This window comes from Bacillus rossius, chromosome 1 (assembly GCF_032445375.1).
Source record: "Bacillus rossius redtenbacheri isolate Brsri chromosome 1, Brsri_v3, whole genome shotgun sequence".
Lineage (NCBI taxonomy): Eukaryota > Metazoa > Arthropoda > Insecta > Phasmatodea > Bacillidae > Bacillus > Bacillus rossius.
Window position 1 is genome coordinate 205,120,278 of NC_086330.1, and position 23,649 is coordinate 205,143,926.

Sequence of the window (23,649 nt, forward strand, 5' to 3'; positions counted from 1 at the left end):
TATTTTGTAACATAACTAGATGCCGTAGCTGGTAGCACCTCACTCCACTCTATTCATTTGTTTTGATGCTTGCTCGTACGAACTGAAGAGTCAGTATTGCTCGTAGCGTAGTTAGATCGTTACTTTTATTTTGTCTCCTCCAGCTTGCTCTGGAAAGTAAGAACACTTCTACGGCCTGATAGGAGTTTTTCGGTTACGTCCAGGAAATGATCGACTGGATGTCGTACCTGTCGGTGGTGTCGACACTCAGTTTCGTGGTGTTCTTTGCGGTGGGGCCCGGCTCGATCCCGTGGATGATCACGGCAGAGCTGTTCTCGCAAGGACCCCGCCCCGCCGCCATGTCCATAGCCGTGCTCGTCAACTGGCTGGCCAACTTCCTCGTGGGCATTGGCTTCCCCAGCATGAAGGTGAGCTGTTAGCACTGCTGTATGTCTTTTCCGACCCTGTGTACTGTAAGTTTGTATTTTGTGAAATGGTAGATTTCAATTTTGGTGTATTCATCATTCACTGATGTTACACTCGCACCAACACACCAGTGAGGTTAATGTTCTACATTTAAATATGAATCTCAATGCTTTTAACATAATCTATATAATTTCAGTTTTAATATATAATATATTTGAGTTTTAATATATAATATAATAATATAATATAATAATTTATTATATAATAACATTCATTAAGACAAGTATTTTGATTTATTTTGTTCATAATGCATCCTTTCTAGTTTTGAAATTGTCACATTTGAGACCACCTCGGCTAGCTCAAAATTCGGTATAAAGTGGACGCACATAAAACACTTTCAAAAAAAAATTATTTCAGCGCAGAAAATTATATAAGTTCCATAAAAATTTTACTGTTGATGATTCAATTACTGCAATAATATCTGACACCAAAATTATTTTTAACGTATTTTTAGTGATGCTGGAAAATTCAGTCCTTGTGACCGCCATCTTGCGACCACAAAAACAAGTACAGATAAAAATTTTATAAACTATAAGCACATAACTCTTCGCTGATTTCAAAATAAGTAAGGTAAATGTTATCAGGTACTGAAGGCTGAATATTTACGGATAGTTCATAGTTAAGTCCCGTGGATATCTACTTGCACATGGTATTAAGCCAAAGGACTATGTCCTCGGAAAAAAGGCGCAGACATTGCTATGGGCTAACACCTGCAAACTGTGGTCAAAATTTCAAGTTAAAAGTTCCGGAAGATTAAAAAAAAAGTTTATAGTAACGGGTAGTGCCTGGACCACAGCTGCTAAATTCTCTATACTCACAATTTTTTCTTATTTAGTGAGCCCTTGCCGGACTGCTACCTAATCGGTACCTCGTCCAAAGACTAATGAAGGAGGCTACGCAACCACATCTACCCGATGGAAATTGCCTGTCACAGCACAGCCCTTAAGAAACCATAGCAGGATACAATTTCTGACCTCTTGTAGCGAGGCGTTTTCGACAGGAGATTATGTTCAGAAAAAATCACATGAATATGTCTCATCACTTTTGACCAATCACAAAATTCTTGACCAAATAACCAGCCAATACGGACACATAGCAACAGTTGCCCATGCCTTCCAACAATTTTTCCCACGGTTACTAAATTTTCCATATCTCTCCCTCATTTTCTTCTTAAGCAAAAGGCCCAACTTTTGCATCAGCTTTTAGATAAAGAATCATAGTAAATGCAAATTACGAAAGAAAATTACGTAAATACTCTCATTTAAGAATAAAGTAAACAAAAATCATACGTTAAAAAAATGTTAGAAACCGCATAAAACATACATTTACAACTAAACAGGTAAAAACATAACCTAAGGGCTCATTCACTATAAAGTTAGCAAATTATCAGAATACCATGAAAAAGCATGAAATAAAGTAAGGTATGATTTTAATGTGTATAACAAACACAGAAAACTTTCTTAAAATAAATAAAAAGATGTTATTCACATGATATATGCAAACCTAACCAATGTACTGAACGTGATGGGACAACAAACTAAATTATAGTCAAACTAATTAACCAATGGGGAGGGCAATAGCCTGGGTTGTTACAAAATCAGTCCATAACAAATAACAAACATTATATGGAAGGTTAAAACCAGCATGACGAATTCATGGTTTTGTGAGTTTTATTAGATAAGAAATATTAAAAAAAAAAAAAAAAATCACTATTGTAGTAAACAAAATTGAATCATGCAACTATTTGGTACACAACTACTGCCAACGTGAACACAGCTTGAGGCAGGGTCAGTGTTGATGTGACGATGCTAACTCCTAATACAGGATGTTCACATTCTGGACAGTCATGGAAATTCCTCAGTGTTGGTAGTTTGAGTGAAGAAAGTCATGATATGGTCTGCCATCACCCAGACTTTGAACACATTTTTTTCCAGATGGTTTTTAGTGCATAGTCATACACTGTAAAATGGCGTATGCATGGTTCTGTTTGCTGTAGAGATTGTGGATGCTTGATAGTCTGTATTTTAGAAAATTGCAAAATATGTAAATTATTTTTATGGATTCATCACTGATATTTGTATTTTTTGTTATGGAAAGTTATGGAAAAGTTAGGGAAATTTTTCTACATATTTGTGTGGCCACCCAGCAATACGAACATTGTTTTAAAGAGAGAGAAACCGGTCATGTGAGGTATGAAACTGGCAAGATGGAGCAATAGTGGAATGCACTTGGTTGAAGAACACACTGGCTGGTTTCTCACTTGAAAAAATATATAGGTTAAATTTGTTGGAATTCTTGTACACAATAATGAAAACATTTGCAAAATTGGCTTCCATATTATTTATACAGTCAAACATCAATAATACAAACCGGAAGGGATCATAATTTTGACACTTTCAATAACAAGGTTTGTGTTAACCGTAGTAGGGTGAACGCACCAATAGCCGACCTCGTACCAGTTACCGACCAGTCATATAAAAAAAAAACTAAGAAAATTTTGCAGTTTGTAGAAATAACCCTACCATTCATATGTTGCTGTAGATATGGGAAATTCATGTAAATTTTAGATAAAAGTCTAAAGTGAATTCTCTGGCAAGAGGTAAATTTTATGTTTGGCAGCACTGATAATATGGTGGATTGTGAAATCTAACTACTACATATGTTCAAGGTAAGCAACTTATTATCTATTGACATCCGTTGGTTTGTTTAATATTTTTTACATTGTTTGGTGATTTATATTTTTTTAGAAGTGTAGTAAACGCAATAAACCTATTGTTTAACGGAATATCAGTAATTTAGTTGTAAAATTATTGTGGTCGCTTAGTGGCGCATCTTTTCAACATAATAATCCAATACACGACCAGCTGGTTGGATATTGGGTAGTATTATTTTTTGTTGTCTTTTTGTTTAGTTGGCTGGCATTCATGTTAATCACATAAGTCTCTCATTTTCCCTCTTAAATATAATTATCTTCCAGTATCCAACCACTGGCTGGTTACTGGAGCAAAATGCTGGTCGCAAATTGGTGCAATGATGTAATTGTTTGTTTTAGATGGCAAAAATATATTCTAAAGAATATTTAATTAATGCTAGGGTATTGATGAAGTTTGTAGTGGAGCCAAAATACAAGAAACAAAGAGGAAATACAATATTCCCCATGCAACTTTAATGGACAAATCAAAAGAAAAAAGCTCTTTGGATGCCAGAAAGGGTCCCCAAACAATTTTAACTCCTGAAGTAAGTAAGCATACAGTTTATATATATTTAAAACTTTTGCAAGGTCATAATTATTCAAACTTTGGATACAATGATGATACCGAGGCCTAACTGATAAAGATCAGAAATCAGTTTCAGATACTTTTTTTTTTTTTTACATAGGCCTTAATAGGCGGGTTTTTCAGAGGTTGGCTAGGACTATTTTTTTGTTTGAAGATTTATAATAATCTGGTTTAACATATGATAGAGTGTATATATTTACATAGGTACCTATTTTACATCTCTTAACATTCAATACATCCTTCCATTTATTGTAATCCCTATCTTATAATTGTTTTAATGCCTACATGTAGCTTATAGCAAAGATTATATTTTTCATTGTTTTGCAGGAAGAAAATCTCCTAGTTGTTTGGTTGAAAGCTATGGTCAAAAAAGGTATGCCAGTCGAACCAACACAGTTGCTGGATTCGGTCGAAGAAATAATAAAAAAAGATGGAAGGCCAAGTCCATTTACTGAAGGAAGACCTGGTAAAAAGTGGCTAGATCTTTTCTTTAAGCGTCATCTGAATGTTTCACTGCGTAAACCAGAAGCTCTTGGTGTTGCGAGATCATTTGTGACTGAACATGCTATTAGAGAGTGGCATGACAATCTACACAAATACATAATAGATGAAACAGGAAATGACAATTTCCGGAAAGATCCTTTTAGGATTATCAATGGAGATGAGCCTGGTTTCCAAACCAATCCAGTTACCTCGTTGGCAATAGGACCTAAAGGGCTTAAAGATTTGTATGAGGTCCGAGGCAGTGATAAATAATGTATCACTGTAATGGTAACATTCACTGCAAGTGGGAAAATGGCACCTCCTTGTATTGTGTATCCTTATGAAAGGATACCGGCAGAAATAAGTCGGAATGTTAATCGTGAATGGTCACTAGGCCGATCTAAAAGTGAATGGATGACTGCTCAAGTGTTTTTTGGTTATGTTGCAAATAATTTGTTGCCTTTTCTAAAAGAAAACAAAAACAATACAACATTCCCAGTACTATATTTAGTTGACGGACATAGATCTCATATTAGCTTTGAGGTTGGAATGTTCTGTATGAAGAATTATAATATTGTTACGATCGCGCTTGGCTGCAGTGCTGGCGTCGCCGCGCTCGTTCGGCCTGTCTGCGCCCCCTTCCACCCGCATCCTCTCCCTGGTATCTCGTGTCATACTATCTCGCTACATCCTGACCGTCGCAGCGCGCACCTGCCTCAGATCGGGTTACTTAAAAGAGGCCGCACTGCGGAATAAAAGGACTCAGACGCCTTTATCGGCGTTCTTAGAGCAGCCACCGCGTCCTTCGAGGACTCACGACGCGTTTCTGGGCATTTCGACGGCGAAGGTCGCGAGATATCTCGGAGACATGCCCGATTGTTCTGGACGGGAACCCAAGGGCTATATAAGGAGGTTGAGTCTGAGTCTGAGTCAGTGAGTGGGGAGTTCTCCCGCTGCGGAGTTTCCGGGCGATAGTGCCGCGGGTGCGGCAGAGTGGCGAAGTCCTTGGACGAAGGTTCCAGGGCAGAGAGTCTGAGTGGGGAGTTCTCCCGCGGCGGAGTTTCCGGGCGATAGTGCCGCGGGTGCGGCAGAGTGGCGAAGTCCTTGGACGAAGGTTCCAGGGCAGAGAGTCTGAGTGGGGAGTTCTCCCGCGGCGGAGTTTCCGGGCGATAGTGCCGCGGGTGCGGCAGAGTGGCGAAGTCCTTGGACGAAGGTTCCAGGGCAGGGAGTGAGTGAGTAAGTGGAGTCGGGAGTTTCCGGGCGATAGAGTCGCGGGCGCGGCGGAGTCCCGAGTGAAGTTGCGGGCGAGTCGTCGTGTGGGATCTCGGCGAAGGGTGTGACGGCGGCGGCGGAGTGCGGCGACGGAGTCCCGCAGCGGAGACCCACGAGGGGTGCTGCGGCGAGAGTTGCGCCAGAAGTGCGGTCCAGCGAGGTGTGTGAAACGAGTGACTGGGGAATTTACCTTTTTTAGTGTAATTAATTATCTGCCATCTTAGAAGATTAATTGTAAGTGACAAGTAGTGGTAATAAATAAAACTGTGTGTGTGAAATAAAATCTATTAATTGGGCTATCCTTTACGAACCCGCAGGGAAATCGTAACAATATCTTATATTCTTTACTTCCAACTGCAACCCATATCTTGCAACGAGCTGATGTGTCAGTTTTTCGACCCATAAAAGTATCTTGGAAAAAGACTGTTTAAGATTGGCTAAAAAGGACTGGGGCTAGAAGTGTCACAAGTGTAAATTTTGCACCATTAATTGAAAATGCTTTGCAAGCAGCAAATGAAGATGTATTGAAGAATGGCTTCAGAATGTGTGGAATATATCCATTTGACAAAGAAAGTATTGATTACAATAAATGTTTGAGCCATGTTAGTAGAGTTATTGATAAGCCATGCCATTTTAAGACTGAACATTTGTTTCTCGAGTCAATGTTCCCTTCTTCGCGGGTTAATCAGTTTCGCAGCAATGGTGAACAGTGGAGTGGAGATGAGACAGCTAAGGAACTTTTTGATGTCTGGAAAAATTCAAAACCCACATTTTGAGCCAAGATGAGACAGCTGCATTTTCTCCTTCAAGTGACTCTCCTATTCTAACAACCAGCTCTAATCCAGAGACATCTTCATGCATTTGACCTTCTGTCATATATCATGAGGAACCAATTGAAACTGGCCAACAACCAACACAAACAAATAACCTACAAAGGCAAGAAGAAAGTAGTTCAAAAGTCTCTGGTGAGCCAGAGATGCCATGCATTTCACCAACTGTTAAAAGGACTATTAAGATGAGAGTTAGCCCTGCCTTCGCTGACTGTGTTTTTTGGCCAACTCAATCTCCAGTAAAAAAAGGACAAAAAAAATAGGAAAAAAATCAAACTTCCGGATGTATTTGGTGGTGGAGCTTGGGAAGAATACTGGAAAAATAAAGAGGAAGAAAAAATACAGAAAGAAGAAAAACGAAAAGAAAGACTTGAAAAAAAGAAGGAAATAAAAGAATTTAAAAAACTTGCCGAAGGCCAAGGAAGAAGCATTAAAAAATAAATGAAAAAGAAGAGAAAACAGAACACTTTTCGTCATCTGAAGAAGATAACCTTTTGATAGAGATTGAGGAAAATTCGCTTGATGACTTAGATATGGCTGATCTTCTGCAGTCTAGAACCCCCACTCCCAATATGGATTAACTGTTAAGACCCAGGAGAAGGAGATTTTGCTTTGTTGAAATTTCCACTAGAAAATTGAGTGAGTGAAGCCTATTACCTATATAAGATCAATTTTGAAAATGAAAGAAAACCAAGAAATCGAAGTTTCGTTCCTAAGAAAAAGTGTAAAAGTGCACAAATAAATTTGTTTTTTTCTATCGTTCCTGACATCACTGTAGTACGAAAAGACGAAATTGTGCATACATTAAAATCAACCATTGTTTGTGGAACCAAAATACAGCAATCCGCAGTGACATTTGAAATAAACCTTAAAAAGTTTAATGTTCGTTAAGTCAAACTTCACAATTTGGCTATATAAGAACATGTGGGCTAGGCCTTAGTAACTTTAGATTATGCCTACGGATAGATAGACTATTTTACAAAAAAAAAAAGAAATATTTTCTTTTTAATTTGTAATTATATATTAAAACTAGCTGCCCGACCCGGCTTCGCATGGCTATACTAATGGAAAAAAATTAAACCACATCTCCCATTTACAGTAATAGTAAATAAAAAAAATTCATTGAAAATTCATTACAATGCTGTATAATTAGAGATGGTGATTTATAGCATTTAAAATAATGACATTTAGCATTTTGAATTTGAAATTTAGCATTTAAAAAACACAATTTAGCCAATTCTCTCATTTTACATTACTGAAGAAAAGTATATTTTTAAAAAAGAAACCATTGCTTGCCGTTTTACCGACTTTTTTTCTTCAACAGACTTCTCAGTGAATCTTTTTTTTTTTTTTTTTTTCCAGTCTGATGTCCCTCAGATTTAATGTGCTTTTCAAGTAAATCTTTTTTTTCCATTCCAGATGGCGATTACATAAATTAAAATTGCGCATTAAAATATTTGTATCACTTTCCTATAACCGTTCACTTTTGTATTAATTTATGCGATTGCGAATGGAAATGGATTTCTGCAGAATCCGTTCTTAGTGAGCGTCTACATCACAAAATGAGTAACTATGCTAAATTTCAAGTCAATTGGGTGTATAGTTTTAGAGATCTCGTGATGAGTGTGTCAGTGAGTGGTATTTTATCCCCTTGGGGGTAGAATTAATCAAAATCCTTTCGTAGCGGATGCCTACGTCATAACATCTACCTGCATGCCAAATTTCTAGTGTTGTGCGAGATCTCGAACCTCGAGAAAAATTTCGAGAAATATTGCATTCTCGAACAGCGAGCGAGAAAAATAATTTCTCGAAAAAAAACGAGCATTTTTTTTGGTACCGGTAACAACTCAATTTGGTATGGAAACTAAATTTAATATTGATAGTTGTATTTTTATATGTTGAACATTACACACACACTGCCATTATTTTAGTTTAAATGTTTTAAAAATACCAAACGCGTCTGCCTGTTTGGACGTAAAATGATTTGGCGGAACACAAAGCAAACATGATGCAATCATTAAGAGATATTAGACTAGCCGATAGTCAACCACCCAAAACCTTTATCAATAACCGAAACTGTGAATAAAAACTGTCATATGAAATTCCAATTTATCCTGAAAGAAAAACTGCAGTATTTAATTTTTAAATTAAGTAAGCGTAATACATAATAAAATACGTTCGAACCTAACCTACAAAATTTATTTTGTTTACATACACGTTATTACGGTAAAGTTATTAAAAGCATTACCTTTAATTTAGTCATAATATTTTGTTCAGTAATGTTTAATAGCATACTGAAATGTTGATTATTACTGCAAAATACAAAATTTACTTTTTAACGAACAAAAGGGAATAGTGGTCATGCTGCCAGACAGAGTCTGCTTTGCTGTTCCGTTTCTTATTTCATTTCCAATAAAAGACTGTGCAAGTCATGTGATTATTAAATGGACTGGAATGTAAAGGAATGGATTGAACACGCAGAACAATTCACGCCCTTGTATTACGTAAAATTACGTGAATGTGTGTGTTCAAACCCGCTGAAAAGGCAGAATAAATAGTATGTTCATTCCATTTCCATTTCCACCTTTGTTTCACTCAGTCGTAAGACGTCACGAGTAATGAATGCCGCCAAAGCCTCCCTAGTACCAATTTCTTTGTTTTCATTACAGTACCAGAGTTTCCCGTTTACGCGAGCTACTCTGCGGGTATGAATAAATAATGTGACGCCTGTAAAATGCTATTAGGAATATGAGAATAATTTTCTAATATGTACTGCTTTATCTCTAACTGCGGCGTAACCAAGTGGAAAAAAAAGTGTTGCGTGAATATAACAGTTTAACAGAAGTAAACTTTGTTGTCAAATTAAACTTTGATTTTACGGTAAAATGGAAAGGTGGGTCTACACTATATAACAAAAACATGTTATATTTGTAACATGTTATACAACAAGTTATACAACTTGTTTCATAACATGTTACATAACAAGTTATATAATAAGTTATATAACAAGTAATACAACTTGTTTCATAACATGTTACATGTTTTTAAATATGTATACCAGTGTGGACAAACGGCCAACATGTTATACAACAAGTTATTTAACTTCCTTTGATCTTTACCGACACTGCATGGGAAACATATAACTTGTTTTATAACACTTATTTTGTTATAAAACATGGTGTTATATAGCCCTAACATTTTTCTTCACGTTTTCATAACAAGTTATATAACTTTGTTGTGTAACTTGTAATATAATTTTCATTCTTTTCATTTTGTAACATGTTGTATAACTTTGTAATATAACATTTTATAACTTGTTTTGTTACACAGTGTAGACCCACCTGAAGATGTGGACATATCAGTGTGGCAGTATTACACAAAAAGTGGCGATAAGTCAACGGGAACCACAATTAACATGTTAGCTACTAGACTTTTACCTAAGTGAGTGAATGTTTATTTATAATTTAGTGTAGGCTTACATAACGTGTGGTGCATGTCAGTTGTGCACAGGCAACTAAATTTACATTCTATATGATAAACAACAGTTTTATGTACAGAACAATATATTTTGAAAGTGATATCTACAGTAAATCTTGATTATTTAAAAATTTCTAATTCTCGTCTCATTTCTCGCGAGAAAAATATTTTCTTTCTCGAAAATTTCTCAAGGCCTAAATCTCATTCTCGCACAACCCTACAAATTTCATCCCGATCCGTCCAGTGGTTTGGGCTGTGCGTTGATAGATCACTATGTCAGTCAGTCAGTCACCTTTGAGTTATATATATTTAGATATTACACCTAGGCACATTATCCTTTTTAATCTATTTCCATATGGGAGGTTACTGGTACATAAATGGTTGGTAACTGGAGCTCGATGGTCGGTTATTGGTGATGTGGTAAACACTTTCTATATCAACTGAAAAAAATGTTTTAATATAAAGTGAAACTTTAATATATATATTATTAAAATACGAAGGGTAAAGACAAACTTTACTATACTACTGTTGTGGAATGTTATGTTTTTTATTTTTCACCGAATATTTTAATTTTTGGTTAAAAAATGTAAATTGGTTGGAAATTGTTACATTCACCCTATTACTAAATTTATTCTCAATGTTTATATAAATAAAATTCAAATAAAATAAAAAAATATATTTTTTTTTTAAATTTAGTTTATGCCTAACAAACCAAAAAAAAATTATATACTCCCTGGATATTTGTACACAATCTGATACAGCACTAAAAGTTCTTTTTTTTTTTTTTTTTTTTTTTTTTTTAGGGAACTGTGTAATGCAATTTTAAGATGCTACACCCATAAGTTAAAAAATAATTTTTTAGGGTACTACTTTTTAAAGGATATAAGACAGAAGAACATTGTAAAGGATTTGAAAACTAACTACAAAAAGACATAACACTGTTTTAGAAGAATGTGTAATTTCTAAGTAGCCTATTTTTTTCCAACCTATACTGAACTTAAGCAATGGCATCAGTATTATTTTAGTTGAAACTTCACATTTTTTCTTTACATTATTCTTTGATATCTGTAAGCTACTAACCATCCTTTACGCCATGCAGTTTTTTAACTTAAAAAAAACTCTGTTATGTAATAACCATACTTTTGTATTAAACAAATAACTTAACTCCTATGTAATTTCTAGGGATTGTGAAAACACATTTTCTATTAACAGGGTTTTTATTAATGAGGTTTCACAGAGTATAAATATTTAATAATATAATTTACTGTATAGATACTGTTAGAGCAGTTAAACTTCAAGATTGTGTATCATTTAAATTATCCTCTCCAAAGTTGTGCATTGCTTGATATGCTTGTGTGTTTTAAATATACATTAAAAGTGCCAGTGAAGGCTTTGCACGAGTCAAAATATACATATCCACAAGCAGAGATGCAAGTAAACTAATTAAAACTTTAGAGAAACATGAAGCCAATTGGCATCATTACAATTGGTTGAGTTAACATACATGTAAAGTGTGCTTAAATGAGTTAATATAAAGAGGAGAAATTTTTCTCTGGTGACCATAACCTTTAACAAACATACTGACCAACAGAACATATTGACTGTGCGTATCTGCTGAATTTGGTTTCACGGCTGTTGTTGCAGACTGCCTTGGAGAATTACACGTTCCTTCCATTCAGCGTGTTCCTTGCCATTTTCTGGGTTTTCACGTACAAGAAGGTGCCAGAGACCAAAAACAAAACGTTCGAAGAGATCCTAGCTCTATTCAGGCACGGCAACGGCAGGTAAGGTGGGCATGTCGAGTACCTAGTTGCCAAATCCATTGACTGACGTACCTGCTATGGTTCTGATTGGTGTTGTGTTGTGTTGCTATTATCCACAAAGAAAGCAAGATGGTGGAATAATCGCTCATGTGCATGTCAGATGTTGCTGTTATGGATTTGCATGCTTCATGAGTCATGGGCATTGCTAGATAAAATAAAGTGATTTGTTGATGTTTACTTCCTAATTATTTTGTCTAATCCTAGATCCATCTTTAAAGTACGTTTTAAGTTGTAATTACATATCACTTATTTAGGATATTTAGTGTTTTAATTCACTTTTAGCTCAAAAAAAGGATGAGTAATTAACTTACTGGGATTAAAGTGTAAGTTACATATCTCATTTTAAACATAAATGAACGAGGGATATTATTGTAAATCTGGGGTTCAATGAATTAAATTTAAGTATTTTTTTTTTAATTCTGGAAAAAATATATTTTTTATGTAAGTGTTAACTAGGTAGGTGGAAATTTTAAGGTTTTGAACTGAAAGTAGCAGGTTTTCGCTCGCTTAAATAATATTTGTGGCCGTCATGACTAGAATGCATGCATCACGTGGTAAGTGTGAGGATCCAATTTCAAGCATGCATGTATATGTCCAGCTAAGAGTTGCTGCCAACTAGTAAATTCAGTGGCATATTATTTGCATTAAACTGTATGGGAAAAGATCTTGGTTATAAGGACCATTTAAGTAGGTACTTCTCAATTTTTATTTGTATGTTTGTGATATGTGGTGCTTGTACTATTCTAGAACATTCTATACTTAATCCACAATAATGTCATTGCTCTGAGGTGAGTCCAGGGTTTAGTTAGCGGGAGTGTGGTTTACCTCTCTAAATGTCTGTTCAGTGCTGTGGCTTGAAATATTCTTTGGCAGGTGAAGAATAATAAAAAATGTTGATAGGCAGTGTTAGTATTGTCACTTTTTTTTTTGTGGTGTGCCTTTTTATTGAGAGGCAGTAAGTAAACACCAAGGATGCTGGCATCTCCAGTGAGATTGACACCACTGCAAATAGTTAATAGTGAGTTATTGCAATAATAAATACAATGTAATGATACAATGTGGCAAGTTTACTGTATTAAAAAATTTTATTTAGAAACCCTTGACACAATTATATTGCAAGAGAGAGAGAGAGAGAGAGAGAGAGAGAATGAGAGAATTTTCAAAAAAAGTACAGCATTGAGTTTTTTGGTTTTCATTTATTTTTCAAGTATTTAAGAACCGTAGCTTTTTTTTTACTTATTAGAAATTTTATTAAAATATAAATAAATTAACAAACGTGAACAAACAGAATTATTACTCACTTCAAAATAACAGCTCAGGATATCGGTTGTTATTGATCAATCAATAATGATTCATTAACAATAAATATTACTTAATGTTTAAAACTCACCAAAGAAAAACTATGCATGTTGCTGTTTTCTTCAAACAATTCTGCCATTTGGAACATGCCAAATTCCTGAACATAATAAGTAATTCATAACAGGTAGCACTATCTATGCATGAAATGCAGGGACTGTCTCAACAGTGCTCTCTGTGCTGCTGGTTGAACAAAGAGAAATGTGAGCGCAATGGTAGCAAATAAAAAATTCAAGGCATTAATAGCTGACTGTATAGGATAGGGGAGAGTGGGGCACTTTCAAAATGTTTGAATAAAAACTTTTTTTTTTTTAATTATTTTTTGAGTTGACAAATATAATATAATATTTTTTATCAAGGTCATTATATTGCACAGTAATGTAACAATTCTGTCAGTTCTAAACTTACCTAAAGCTATGTATTCAGGCATTTGAAATCATCACTACACATTGCCATATCTGCCCCACCAGTGGGGTAGTTTCATCATTATCATGGGGTAGATTTGGCACCTAATTTATTTAAGTATGTGTTTACTTAAATGGTCGCCATTAGCAATGTTAAAAAAATATATAAAATGAAACATCCATCAGAAGTGTTTCCTTTCAATTTAGAGAACAATCAATGGCAGAAATGCAAAAGGAAAATGGAAAATGTCAGATGTGCGTGCAGTTCCTTTTGAAATTGGCTTTGGTAGTTTAGTTACAATGTCACAAATACCCACTTCACTTTCCTCTTGAACTGCAGGCCAATGGAAGTAGCTGGCCGAGCCCCTTCGGCGCAGAAATCTAACAGTGAACTCTGAGGAACCAATTTTCATCACTTGGCCAACATAATGAATACACTTTTTTTTTGGTTGCAAATTTCACTAGAAGGAAATCACCAATGTCAACTCCATCACTTTCACTCCAAGATGGCAAAGGCAGTTCTTCATCACTTGCATCTTCACTGGAATCTGAATCAGATGTTGAATGGGTTATTTCTTTTTTTGCCACTTTGGTTTTAGGCAAAAAATTTTTGCAACTAACAGGACGCTTCTTGTTTTCATTGTTGTTTCTTCTTTTCTCCAATTCCTCCATTCTTTTTTTTTTTCTGGTGTGTCAGTGTATACTCTTGACTTTCCAGCGTTTCGTCACTTGTTTGTCTTCATTGACTGTGGAGTCTTAGGGTAAGGACGCACATACTCAGGGCTAACAACATTGTGGTGTTTTGTTAGGAGTCCTGTCGTAGGCTGGTTCAACGAAGTTAATGGTTGGGATTGAACACTATTAGAGCAACTGGCGCTAGCCAATGAAGTTGATGGATTGAATAGAGCATTATCAGAACAACCACTTGAGCTAACTGAGCTTGGCATGAAATCTCTTTCTGTAAATATTTGTGTATTAACAGGCCACAGCCCTTTTTCTCAAATGAATTTGCAATATTTAAAGGAGTGAACACAGCTAAGACTGCTGTCTTTGTTAGCTGAGCTACATCTGAAATTGTTATCTTTCTCCCTGGGCTTGAAAGAATGTGATCATGAAATGCCTGTGAACAACTTGTTTTGAAAGGGGAATACACACCAACATCCAGTGGCTGGAGGCGGTGTGTGGTAGGGCCTATGTGGTGGAAATGATAGAAGAACAATGCCATTTTCTCGACAATAGTTGATTGCCTCCAAACTCACATGAGAATCATGGTTGTCCAATAAAAGTAGAAGTTTGTTTTCCTTTGATGGTTTGACATGTTTGGAAATATTGTTACGGCCGTCGACTCACACTTATCTGTGTCGACCGTAAAGATGGAAATTATGGGAATATGTACGTGAAATGATGATAATGAAATGAATTGTGAAGGATGATGGGGAAAGGGAATGGAAGTGAATCTACCGGGATCGTCTGTGTTCCTGATATCGTGACGGCCCTGTCATGAGTATCAGGTTCTGGGGGCGGTTCCACCACTCGTGTTTTTCCTTAATTATCCTTAAGGTAGGGTGACGAGTCCCTATTTGCAAAACATTTTAAATAACGAGGTTAAGGGTGAACATTTTCACAAGAACATGTTTATTTCCGCAGTTTCAACTAGCATTTTATTCAACACATATATAATCCTCTCCTTTCTGTGTCTTTATAGTTACAATTTATAACCTTCTATTTATCACACATAAATTACACATAATTACTGAACCATAGTCGTGCCTATCAGGGATACTGTCGTTAATAAATAAACCGTGCTGTAGGCCATTTCCTAGAGCTTATTCTTGACCTCATTTGTCTCTTGTTTGTGCAGTTACCAACTGTTGCAGACTAATTTCTCCCAAGTTAAGTGACGGTTTTAAATTAATTTATTATTCATTATTCCTAATGTCTACAGCGTGATTGTTAAACTGCGTATTCTTAGTTTTTGAAATGAGAGAGAGAGATATATCGAATATTACCAGCTACATGGGCATAAGGCCGTTGTGCTGCTGTCTAGTGTTGAACCATTGTCGCATCGGGGCTGATCACTCACCAATCGTCTTGTCGTCTCGGCGGCGGAGTAGCATGGCTTCCAGCTGACTCTGTGACTCTGACTTCTCGAATAAAATCTCCCCGTATAAGAAGCCCGTTTTGACCCTGTTTGCGTCTGTTTATTAATAACATAAACAGTTCCGCTTCGGCGCCGCTTCTGACGTCATTACACACTCCCCCTCCTTCCCTGTGCCTATGACCGAGTTTCGCTGTGCTGTGATCAAGGTCGCGCCCGCTGAGCGCGAGTGGCAACCCCCCTGTTTGTTTCCGTGGCCGTGTTATGCTTGCGTTAGCAAACATTCCCCCCCAACTCCCGCTTCACCTGTCCTTCAAAGTTTACTGCTGCGTTTTTCATTTCCTCATCGTGTCCCGCCGTTCCTGACCGTCTGGCTAGCTATTAAAAAAACAAAAAAAAAATCCCTGGTATCCTACAGTATTTTCGGCCGTTACAATATGTTTCAAAACTTGTGGAAACAAGTCACTAGTCATCCAACCACTTTTACTACCAAGGGCAAGACTTTCAGAAATCCCACTAACTAAATAATCTTCAGGATGTCTTAACCTTGGGTATACATAGACTGTTGGTAAAAACCCACCAGATGCATTCACAATTCCTACGAAGGTTACCAGTTCCCTCCTTTCAGAAGATGCAGCAATCCCAATTTGCTTTTTAACCTTCTCAGCAACAATTTTTGTAGGTTTTAAAACTGTTGTAACCCTACATTCATCTAAATTGTATATTCGACTAGGAGGGAAGTTGTGTTTCTGCAAAACATCTACATAATTGTGAAATAAACTATCTACTGCTTCCTTGTTGAATCCCGATGCTCGGGACAGGCTGGTGCTCTCGGGTTTTCTCAACGATAAATTCTTTTGTCGTGATAAAAATCCTCTAATCCAATCCAAACCTGCCATTTGGTCTGATATCCAGTTCTTGGGCATCTTCTTATTCAGCTTAGAACCATATTCGAAGGCAAGCTGCCGAACATGCTTGTAGCTAAGACTATAGTTCAGATCAGCACAATTTTTTACATAGGTTGCGAGTAGTTCTTCCTCCTTAGTTGTGAAAATTTGTCTTGCAGCATATTTGCTACTAAATTCTTCAACACTCTCTTCACTCTCTTGTCCCAAGTCTTCGTTACTGTATTTTCGCAGATAATCCTCTTAAGACATTTTCCCAAGAATTTTCTTGATTCGACTTTGAAGTATTTGACGTTTGAGCTGGTACACTTCTGCTGCATTTCTGATGCTTCTAGTGTTGTTGAAGACATCGATTAAGGCTCTTTTGATGCTGTCCTCACTTATTCCTGCCCTGTGGGTCTTCTTGGTGTAAGTTCTTGTTATCTAAAATTAATGATTTTCATCGCCATGTAAATTATCAATTACGAATATGGTCGCTGGAGTGCAGCCAGCATGCTGAAAGAACCCCATGGGGTACAATTGGCATGCCGTAAGTACCCCATCAATATATGCTGAATGTGCCCCATCCTACAAAAGCCAATTTAATAATTCGTCAGCCCTGAACTCTTCTGTTTAACACAATCACAAAGTTTTTTTTGTATTACACAAAGGTTTCAAATGACTGCTTATAAAATACTTATCTACATTGTCTAAAAAACTGCCAGGAAATATTAATTTACAACAATGATTTTATTACCTTTTACCATCAATGTGAATCAAACAAAAAAACAAACCATAAACATGTATATTCCTCAACAAAACTAGCCTGCATTTGTTTGTCAGAAGTGTTGCCAAATGTACAAATGGTTGTACCAACTTTTAACATTAAAATAAAGTTAATAACAATATATGCTGAAAGTACCCCACTGTTGAAAGTGCCCCACTCTCCCCTACCTATATCTATCTGTTTTCTGTTACAAGCACATGCACACTGTCTTATTTTTTGTTCATATCTATCTCTGTTATGTTTTTTTCCTTGGGTGGGGGCGAATCATTTTACAAAGAGTACAAAAAGAATGAGCCCAGCAACTTATATAGCATAGTGCCCTCTTTCTATACATTTGGCCAAGAACCTATTCTGTCCTTTTCGCATCAGAAATGTTTCACAACAATGTTTCATGAATATGTTGCATTAAAATTACAACCTTGAAATTTTACTCATTTTATCCAAAGAATATTCACTTTAAAAATAGAAATAGTAAAAACATAACTATGTAATATCAAGAATACCTATCTTATACATTTCAAAGATAAAGAAGTTAAAATTATTGCCTAAAATAAAGATAATTTTCAAAAGGCTTAAATAATAGGCAAATTCTGAAACACTATCAGGAATTTTGTTTTGGCCTATTAAATGTATAAGTATGCAGCTCCACATAAATATGGATTTTTAAATTTCGGTAAAAATAATCTTGCTGCCTCTCTGCCACTTTGTATGCATACGGAAAAATGAACATGTTATATAGGAAATGTGGGGTAGTTAGGTTGGTAGGCCTGCAGTGTAAATAGAGGCCAGTTTGTAATGATGGCGGCCAGCGTGTCGGTCGTTGTTCATGGTGATTGTATACGGGAGTGAGGACTGCAACCTAAATATGTGTTGAGGGACATAACAGTGGCGACGAGAAAAATTATTCTTTCCCGGGCGTGCGTGTGGGAAACGTAAACAACTACCGCGATGGCGATGTTTCCCGCGTTCGGTGAATTTGTTCCAGGGCGTGACACGTGGCACACATATTCGGAACGATTGGAATACTACTTTGTGGCGAACAAAATAAAAGACAGTGATGAAAAACGGGCAATATTTTTCACCATTTGTGGGGCAGAGCTTTATAACCTTGTGACCTCATTAGTGGCCCCAAAGTCAACATCCGAGGTGGCATTTCCGGATATTTTGGCGGTACTCACGCAACACTGTGAACCCAAACCGAGTGAGATTGTGGAATCGTTCAAATTCCATAATAGGAACCAGCACGAAGGTGAATCGGTGGCGGAATTCGTGGCGGACTTACGACGGCTCAGCATACACTGCAATTTTGCGGATTTGGATCGTATGTTGCGGGATCGGGTGGTGTGTGGTGCGCAGGACACAAAGGTGCAACACACACTTTTGATAAAAGACAACTTAACATTTAAGGAAGCGGTTGAGTTGGCCACAGCGGCTGAAGCCACAGGCCGCAATGTCCACGATCTACAGGTGCAGCAGGGCACAGATGCTGGGGCAGTGCTGAAAGTGGGATGCATCAGGTACGACAAAAAGGTGGTTAAGAACGACCAGAAGCGGAGTCAAGTCCAGGTGGACCAACAACTTGCAGCCGACAGGCGCGCGTGTTGGAGGTGCAATGGAGACCACAGCCCAACCCAATGCCGACACATCCAGACAGTGTGCAATTTTTGTGCGAAAAGAGGGCACCTGGAAAGGGCGTGTATCACCAAGAGGAGGAAAGGTAATACAGGAGTGAATGGGGGGTCCCGAGACCGAAAGGAGATGGGCAGGCCTAGTAAGAGTGCCAGTGACACTGCCGGCACCTACAACCTTACAAACCAACCAGACAGTGACGAAGAGGATGGAGCAGTTTACAAGGTATTTCAGACGTCGGCGAGCAATTGTACAAGTGAACCACCAATTGTTTTAGATGTGTGGCTGAATGGTCAGAGACTTCCTATGGAAATTGACACTGGCGCAAGTTTCTCGATCATCAGTTTTGAGACATACAAGAAACTGTGGCCCGATCGACCAGCCCTAACAGATGCAAACCTGGTTCTACACACGTGGTCGCAGGAAAAGTTGGGGGTTAGGGGGACTCTTGAAGTATTGGTACAGACAAAGACTAGTGAATGTAGACTACCAGTGTTGGTGGCGGAAGGGAAAGGGCCTAGTCTGGTGGGCAGGAATTGGTTAGAACCACTGGGTATACAAGTAGCAGGCATTTACCAAATATCACATCAGGAAGTACCCCCTGCAGTGCAACACCATGCACTGGTGTTCGACTGTGTAGAGCTGGGCAAATACGTAGGGCCCCCAGTGACAATGGAGCTGGAACCTGGAGCAACGCCAATCTTCCGGAGGAGCCGGGGAGTACCATTCACATTGCGGGACATGGTGAGTGCAGAGATTGACAGACTGTTTGATCAGGGTGTATACGAGCCAGTGGAATTTTCAGATTGGGCGACGCCTATTGTACCCATTCGGAAGGCGAATGGGATGGTCAGGCTTTGCGGTGACTATAAAATTACAGTTAATAAAGTATGCAGAGCAAATGTCTATCCATTACCAACCAATAATGAGGCTTTTGCAAGTTTGGCGGGAGGGACAGTTTTTACGAAGCTAGATTTAGCAGATGCATACCTGCAGGTGGCGGTGGATGACACGACAGCTGCAATTTTAACAGTTAATACGATGAAAGGGTTGTTTCGGGTTAGGCGCTTACCTTTTGGAGTAAGCGGGTGCTCAGCGATCTTTCAGCGGCTTATGGAAACCCTGCTAGCAGGTATTCCAGGTGTGGTGGTCATGTTGGATGACATTTTGGTCACTGGGAAGGACATGGAGGAACACTGGGACAGAGTTCAGGGAGTGTTGGCGAGAATAGACAAAGCAGGATTGCGACTCAAGAAGGCAAAGTGTGTATTTGCGGCAGAGTCTGTCATATTCTTGGGGTACAGAATCGATCGGGTAGGAGTGCGCCCTACAGATGCGAAAGTGGAAGCCATCCGTGAGGCACCAGTACCTACATGTAAGAAGGAACTGCAGGCATTTTTAGGCTTTCTGAATTTTTACGAAAGATTCCTGCCGAATAAGGCATCAGTCCTGGAGCCTTTACATCGTCTCTTGGACAAAGGAGCGAAGTGGGTATGGAGGTCGGAGCATACTGAGGCGTTCTGTAAAGCGAAGAACCTATTACAGTCTGATCAGGTGCTCACTCATTGTGACTTAAATAAGCCTTTAACGCTGACATGTGATGCATCAGATTATGGAGTAGGTGCAGTGTTGGCGCACGTTACCGATGATGGCAAAGACGTGCCCTTGGCCTTTGGATCGCGCATTCTGACCCGGCATGAGAGGAACTACTCCCAGCTCGATAAAGAGGCACTGGCTGTGATGTTTGGTGTAACCAAATTTCGACAGTATGTGACAGCCCGGCATTTTACTATCGTGACAGATCACAAACCCCTGTTACGACTGCTGGACCCCAAGCGGCAAACACCAGATATTCTGTCACCACGCCTTTTACGATGGAGCTTATGGCTCTCGATGTTCGACTTCCAGATAGTGTATTTGCCGGGAACCAAGATACCCCATGCCGATGCCCTCAGCCGGCTACCCATGGCCACTGGAAACATACAGGTACCAACTGTTGGTGATGTGCTCATGCTTGAAGCCATGCCAGAGCCACCAATCGATGCTGAGACACTGGCGCAGTTGACCGACAGGGACCCTGTCCTCCGTCAAGTAAAGCAGCACACAAGCCAAGGTTGGCAGGGCAGGAAGGCAGACTCTGAGGAGTTGCGGCCATATTGGAACAGGAGAGAGGCGTTATCCCTTCACAAGGGCTGTCTCTTGTGGGGCAATAGGGTGGTTATTCCAGAGGGGCGTCGCAGGGAACTGTTGATGGTCCTTCATGCCGCACATGACGGAATTGTCAAGTCTAAGATGGTTGCCCGTAGCTATATGTGGTGGCCCGGAATGGACAGGGACATCGAGCAAATGGTAGGTCAGTGCTCAATCTGCCAGCAGCAGCGAGCCAACCCGCCCAAAGTGAAGGAGGTGAAATGGGCACCGGAGAGTGAGCCATGGGTTAGGCTACACATGGATTTCCTGGGTCCTTTCCAGGGGAAGGTTTTCCTCATTGTGGTGGATGCACACTCAAAATGGCCAGAAGTGAAGGCAATGCATAACATGTCATCAGGTGCAGTTATCCAGGCACTACGAGAGATCTTCAGTTGCCATGGGATTCCCCGGTACCTGGTCTCAGACAACGGAACAGCTTTCGTGTCCCGAGAGATGGAAGAATTCCTAATGAAGAATGGAGTTGTACTAATGCGCACACCACCATTCCATCCAGCCACAAACGGTCAAGCGGAGCGCATGGTGCAGACGGTGAAGTATAAACTGCGGAAAATGGGAGCGGTAGACTGGCACACACGAGTCGCTCGAATGTTGTTGGCGTTTCGCACAACACCACTGGGAGAATCTCATAAGACACCGGCAGAACTCCTAATGGGGAGACCATTAAGAACGGTGCTGGACCAGATACGCCCCAAACCAAGTTTTCAAGGCGAGGAGACCCAAGAGGTCACAAACCACCACAGGGGCAGGTTTTTTTTAGTTGGGCAGCAGGTGCTTCTTCGTGACTATAGAGGGACTCGTAAGTGGATACCAGGAACCATTGTATCCAAACAAGGGCCCTTGACATACACAACCCAAGATAAGAACGGCAACGTGTATAGACGTCACGTGGACCAATTGCTGAGCAACAAAGTGGCACATCCATCAAGCCAGGCGGTGTCAGTTTCATGTACTGATGGCTGTGCTGCGACCAATCGTGGCAGTACCACCCTGCGTCAGCTCATGCCGACTGACGGGATGGCTCTGACAGAGCCAACACAGGTCCCAGCGACCATACAGCGGCACCCTATTCCGATGGAGCCGGCACAGGTACCATTGACCGTACAGGAGCAACCGGCAGAGAATTGGAAGGAGCGGAAGGGTAAACAGCAACAGCTGCCGAAGACATCACCAGTGGGAGCATCAACACCGGACCACAGCAGCAGCCCTTTCAGAGGGTTTGCACATCATCGTGACCATGGGCCAGAGCCATGGGAGGGACTGCAGATGGAGCTGATACGTGCACAACCGCCCAGGAGATCCACCAGGGCGAGGATGGTACCGGGGAAGCTGCAAGACTATGTGTAGAAATCTTAAGGGGGGAAGTGTTATATAGGAAATGTGGGGTAGTTAGGTTGGTAGGCCTGCAGTGTAAATAGAGGCCAGTTTGTAATGATGGCGGCCAGCATGTCGGTCGTTGTTCATGGTGATTGTATACGGGAGTGAGGACTGCAACCTAAATATGTGTTGAGGGACATAACAGAACAATTTAATTGTAACCCGTCATATGTACTTATTATAAACTTACTCTTCTGTACATTTTAAATTAAATTAGAAAACCTATCTAAAAAAACTAAAGTATAGAAACCTGATAAAATGGTTGTTCGGCATACCACCAGAAGATACGCTTGAAAAATAACCGGATAATTGTTTAGTAGTTACTTGCAGCAGCAATTATGGTCTGTAGATCCACCTCGCAGGAAATAGCTGAAATTGACCATGACATATTCCAGTATGCCTCTTTTAGGTACATTTCAAAGAAAGACTACCTATTGTAGCCATTACCTTTTGTATATATGTACGAGCTGAAGTACCTGCCATTGCCCGGGCTGAACACAGGGTGAAGGGGATTTTTTTTTAAAATAGGATACAGACAGTAATTGTTTTATTTTGAATGTCAAGTGTGCAAAATTTTATCTAGGAGGGGCAAAATACTGCTTTGAGTGTTAGGAAAAGGAAATGGAGGTTGTTTTTCATAATCTAATGTTTTCAGTTAACTTTTTCTTAAATTAGACGTTGACAATAAATTCTTTTTTTTGTACATGAAATGTTCAACATTTCACCAAGGAGAGCCCAAATACTGCTTTAATGGGTAGTAAAGTGGAATTGGGGTAGTTATTTCAAAACTTCACGTAACCAGGAAGAAGAGCAGTTTTAACAGTAATTTTATTTTTAACATGTGACAAAAATTTTATCAAGGAGGGAAAAGTTCTTCTTAAAGGGGTGAGAAAGAGGGATGGGGTAGTTTTAGAAATATCATGTATTCAATTTTTATGAAAATCGTGATATAGACAGTAATTTTCTTCCCCTTTTGAGTGTTAAGTGTGAAAGTTGTTACCAAGTTCTACTAGTACTATACTTTAAGGTTTAAGTGTTAGGAAAAGTCTACGGGAGTGGTTTTTAGAATTCTCAGAGATAACTTGATGGTAATTTTAATTAAATGTAGGCAGTTAATTTTCTCTTAACTTGAAAGAATTATTATAATAATGCTTTAGTTGCAATAAGGGAAATTAACGGTGGTGTATCGAAATCTATTGTAGACAGGGGAATGGGAAAATTTTTTTGTTAATTGGATATAGACAGTTATTTTCTTTTTAATTCAAACACCAAGTGTGC

General features: G+C 38.8%; 1 protein-coding gene across 10 annotated transcripts in view; it reads left to right on the plus strand.

The window, feature by feature from the left end:
- Window positions 1–23,649, plus strand: part of LOC134527248 (glucose transporter type 1) — a 562,082-nt gene that overhangs the window by 509,909 nt on the left and 28,524 nt on the right. For 6 of the 10 annotated variants that reach the window (XM_063359761.1, XM_063359758.1, XM_063359759.1 and 3 more), the window contains 2 exons: window positions 183–407; window positions 11,450–11,589. In XM_063359761.1, coding sequence (XP_063215831.1) covers window positions 183–407; window positions 11,450–11,589 — 365 coding nt within the window. Of the gene's footprint in view, window positions 1–182; window positions 408–11,449; window positions 11,590–23,649 lie in introns of those variants that run through there. The other 4 variants (XM_063359760.1, XM_063359757.1, XM_063359763.1 and 1 more) reach the window with 2 other exon arrangements.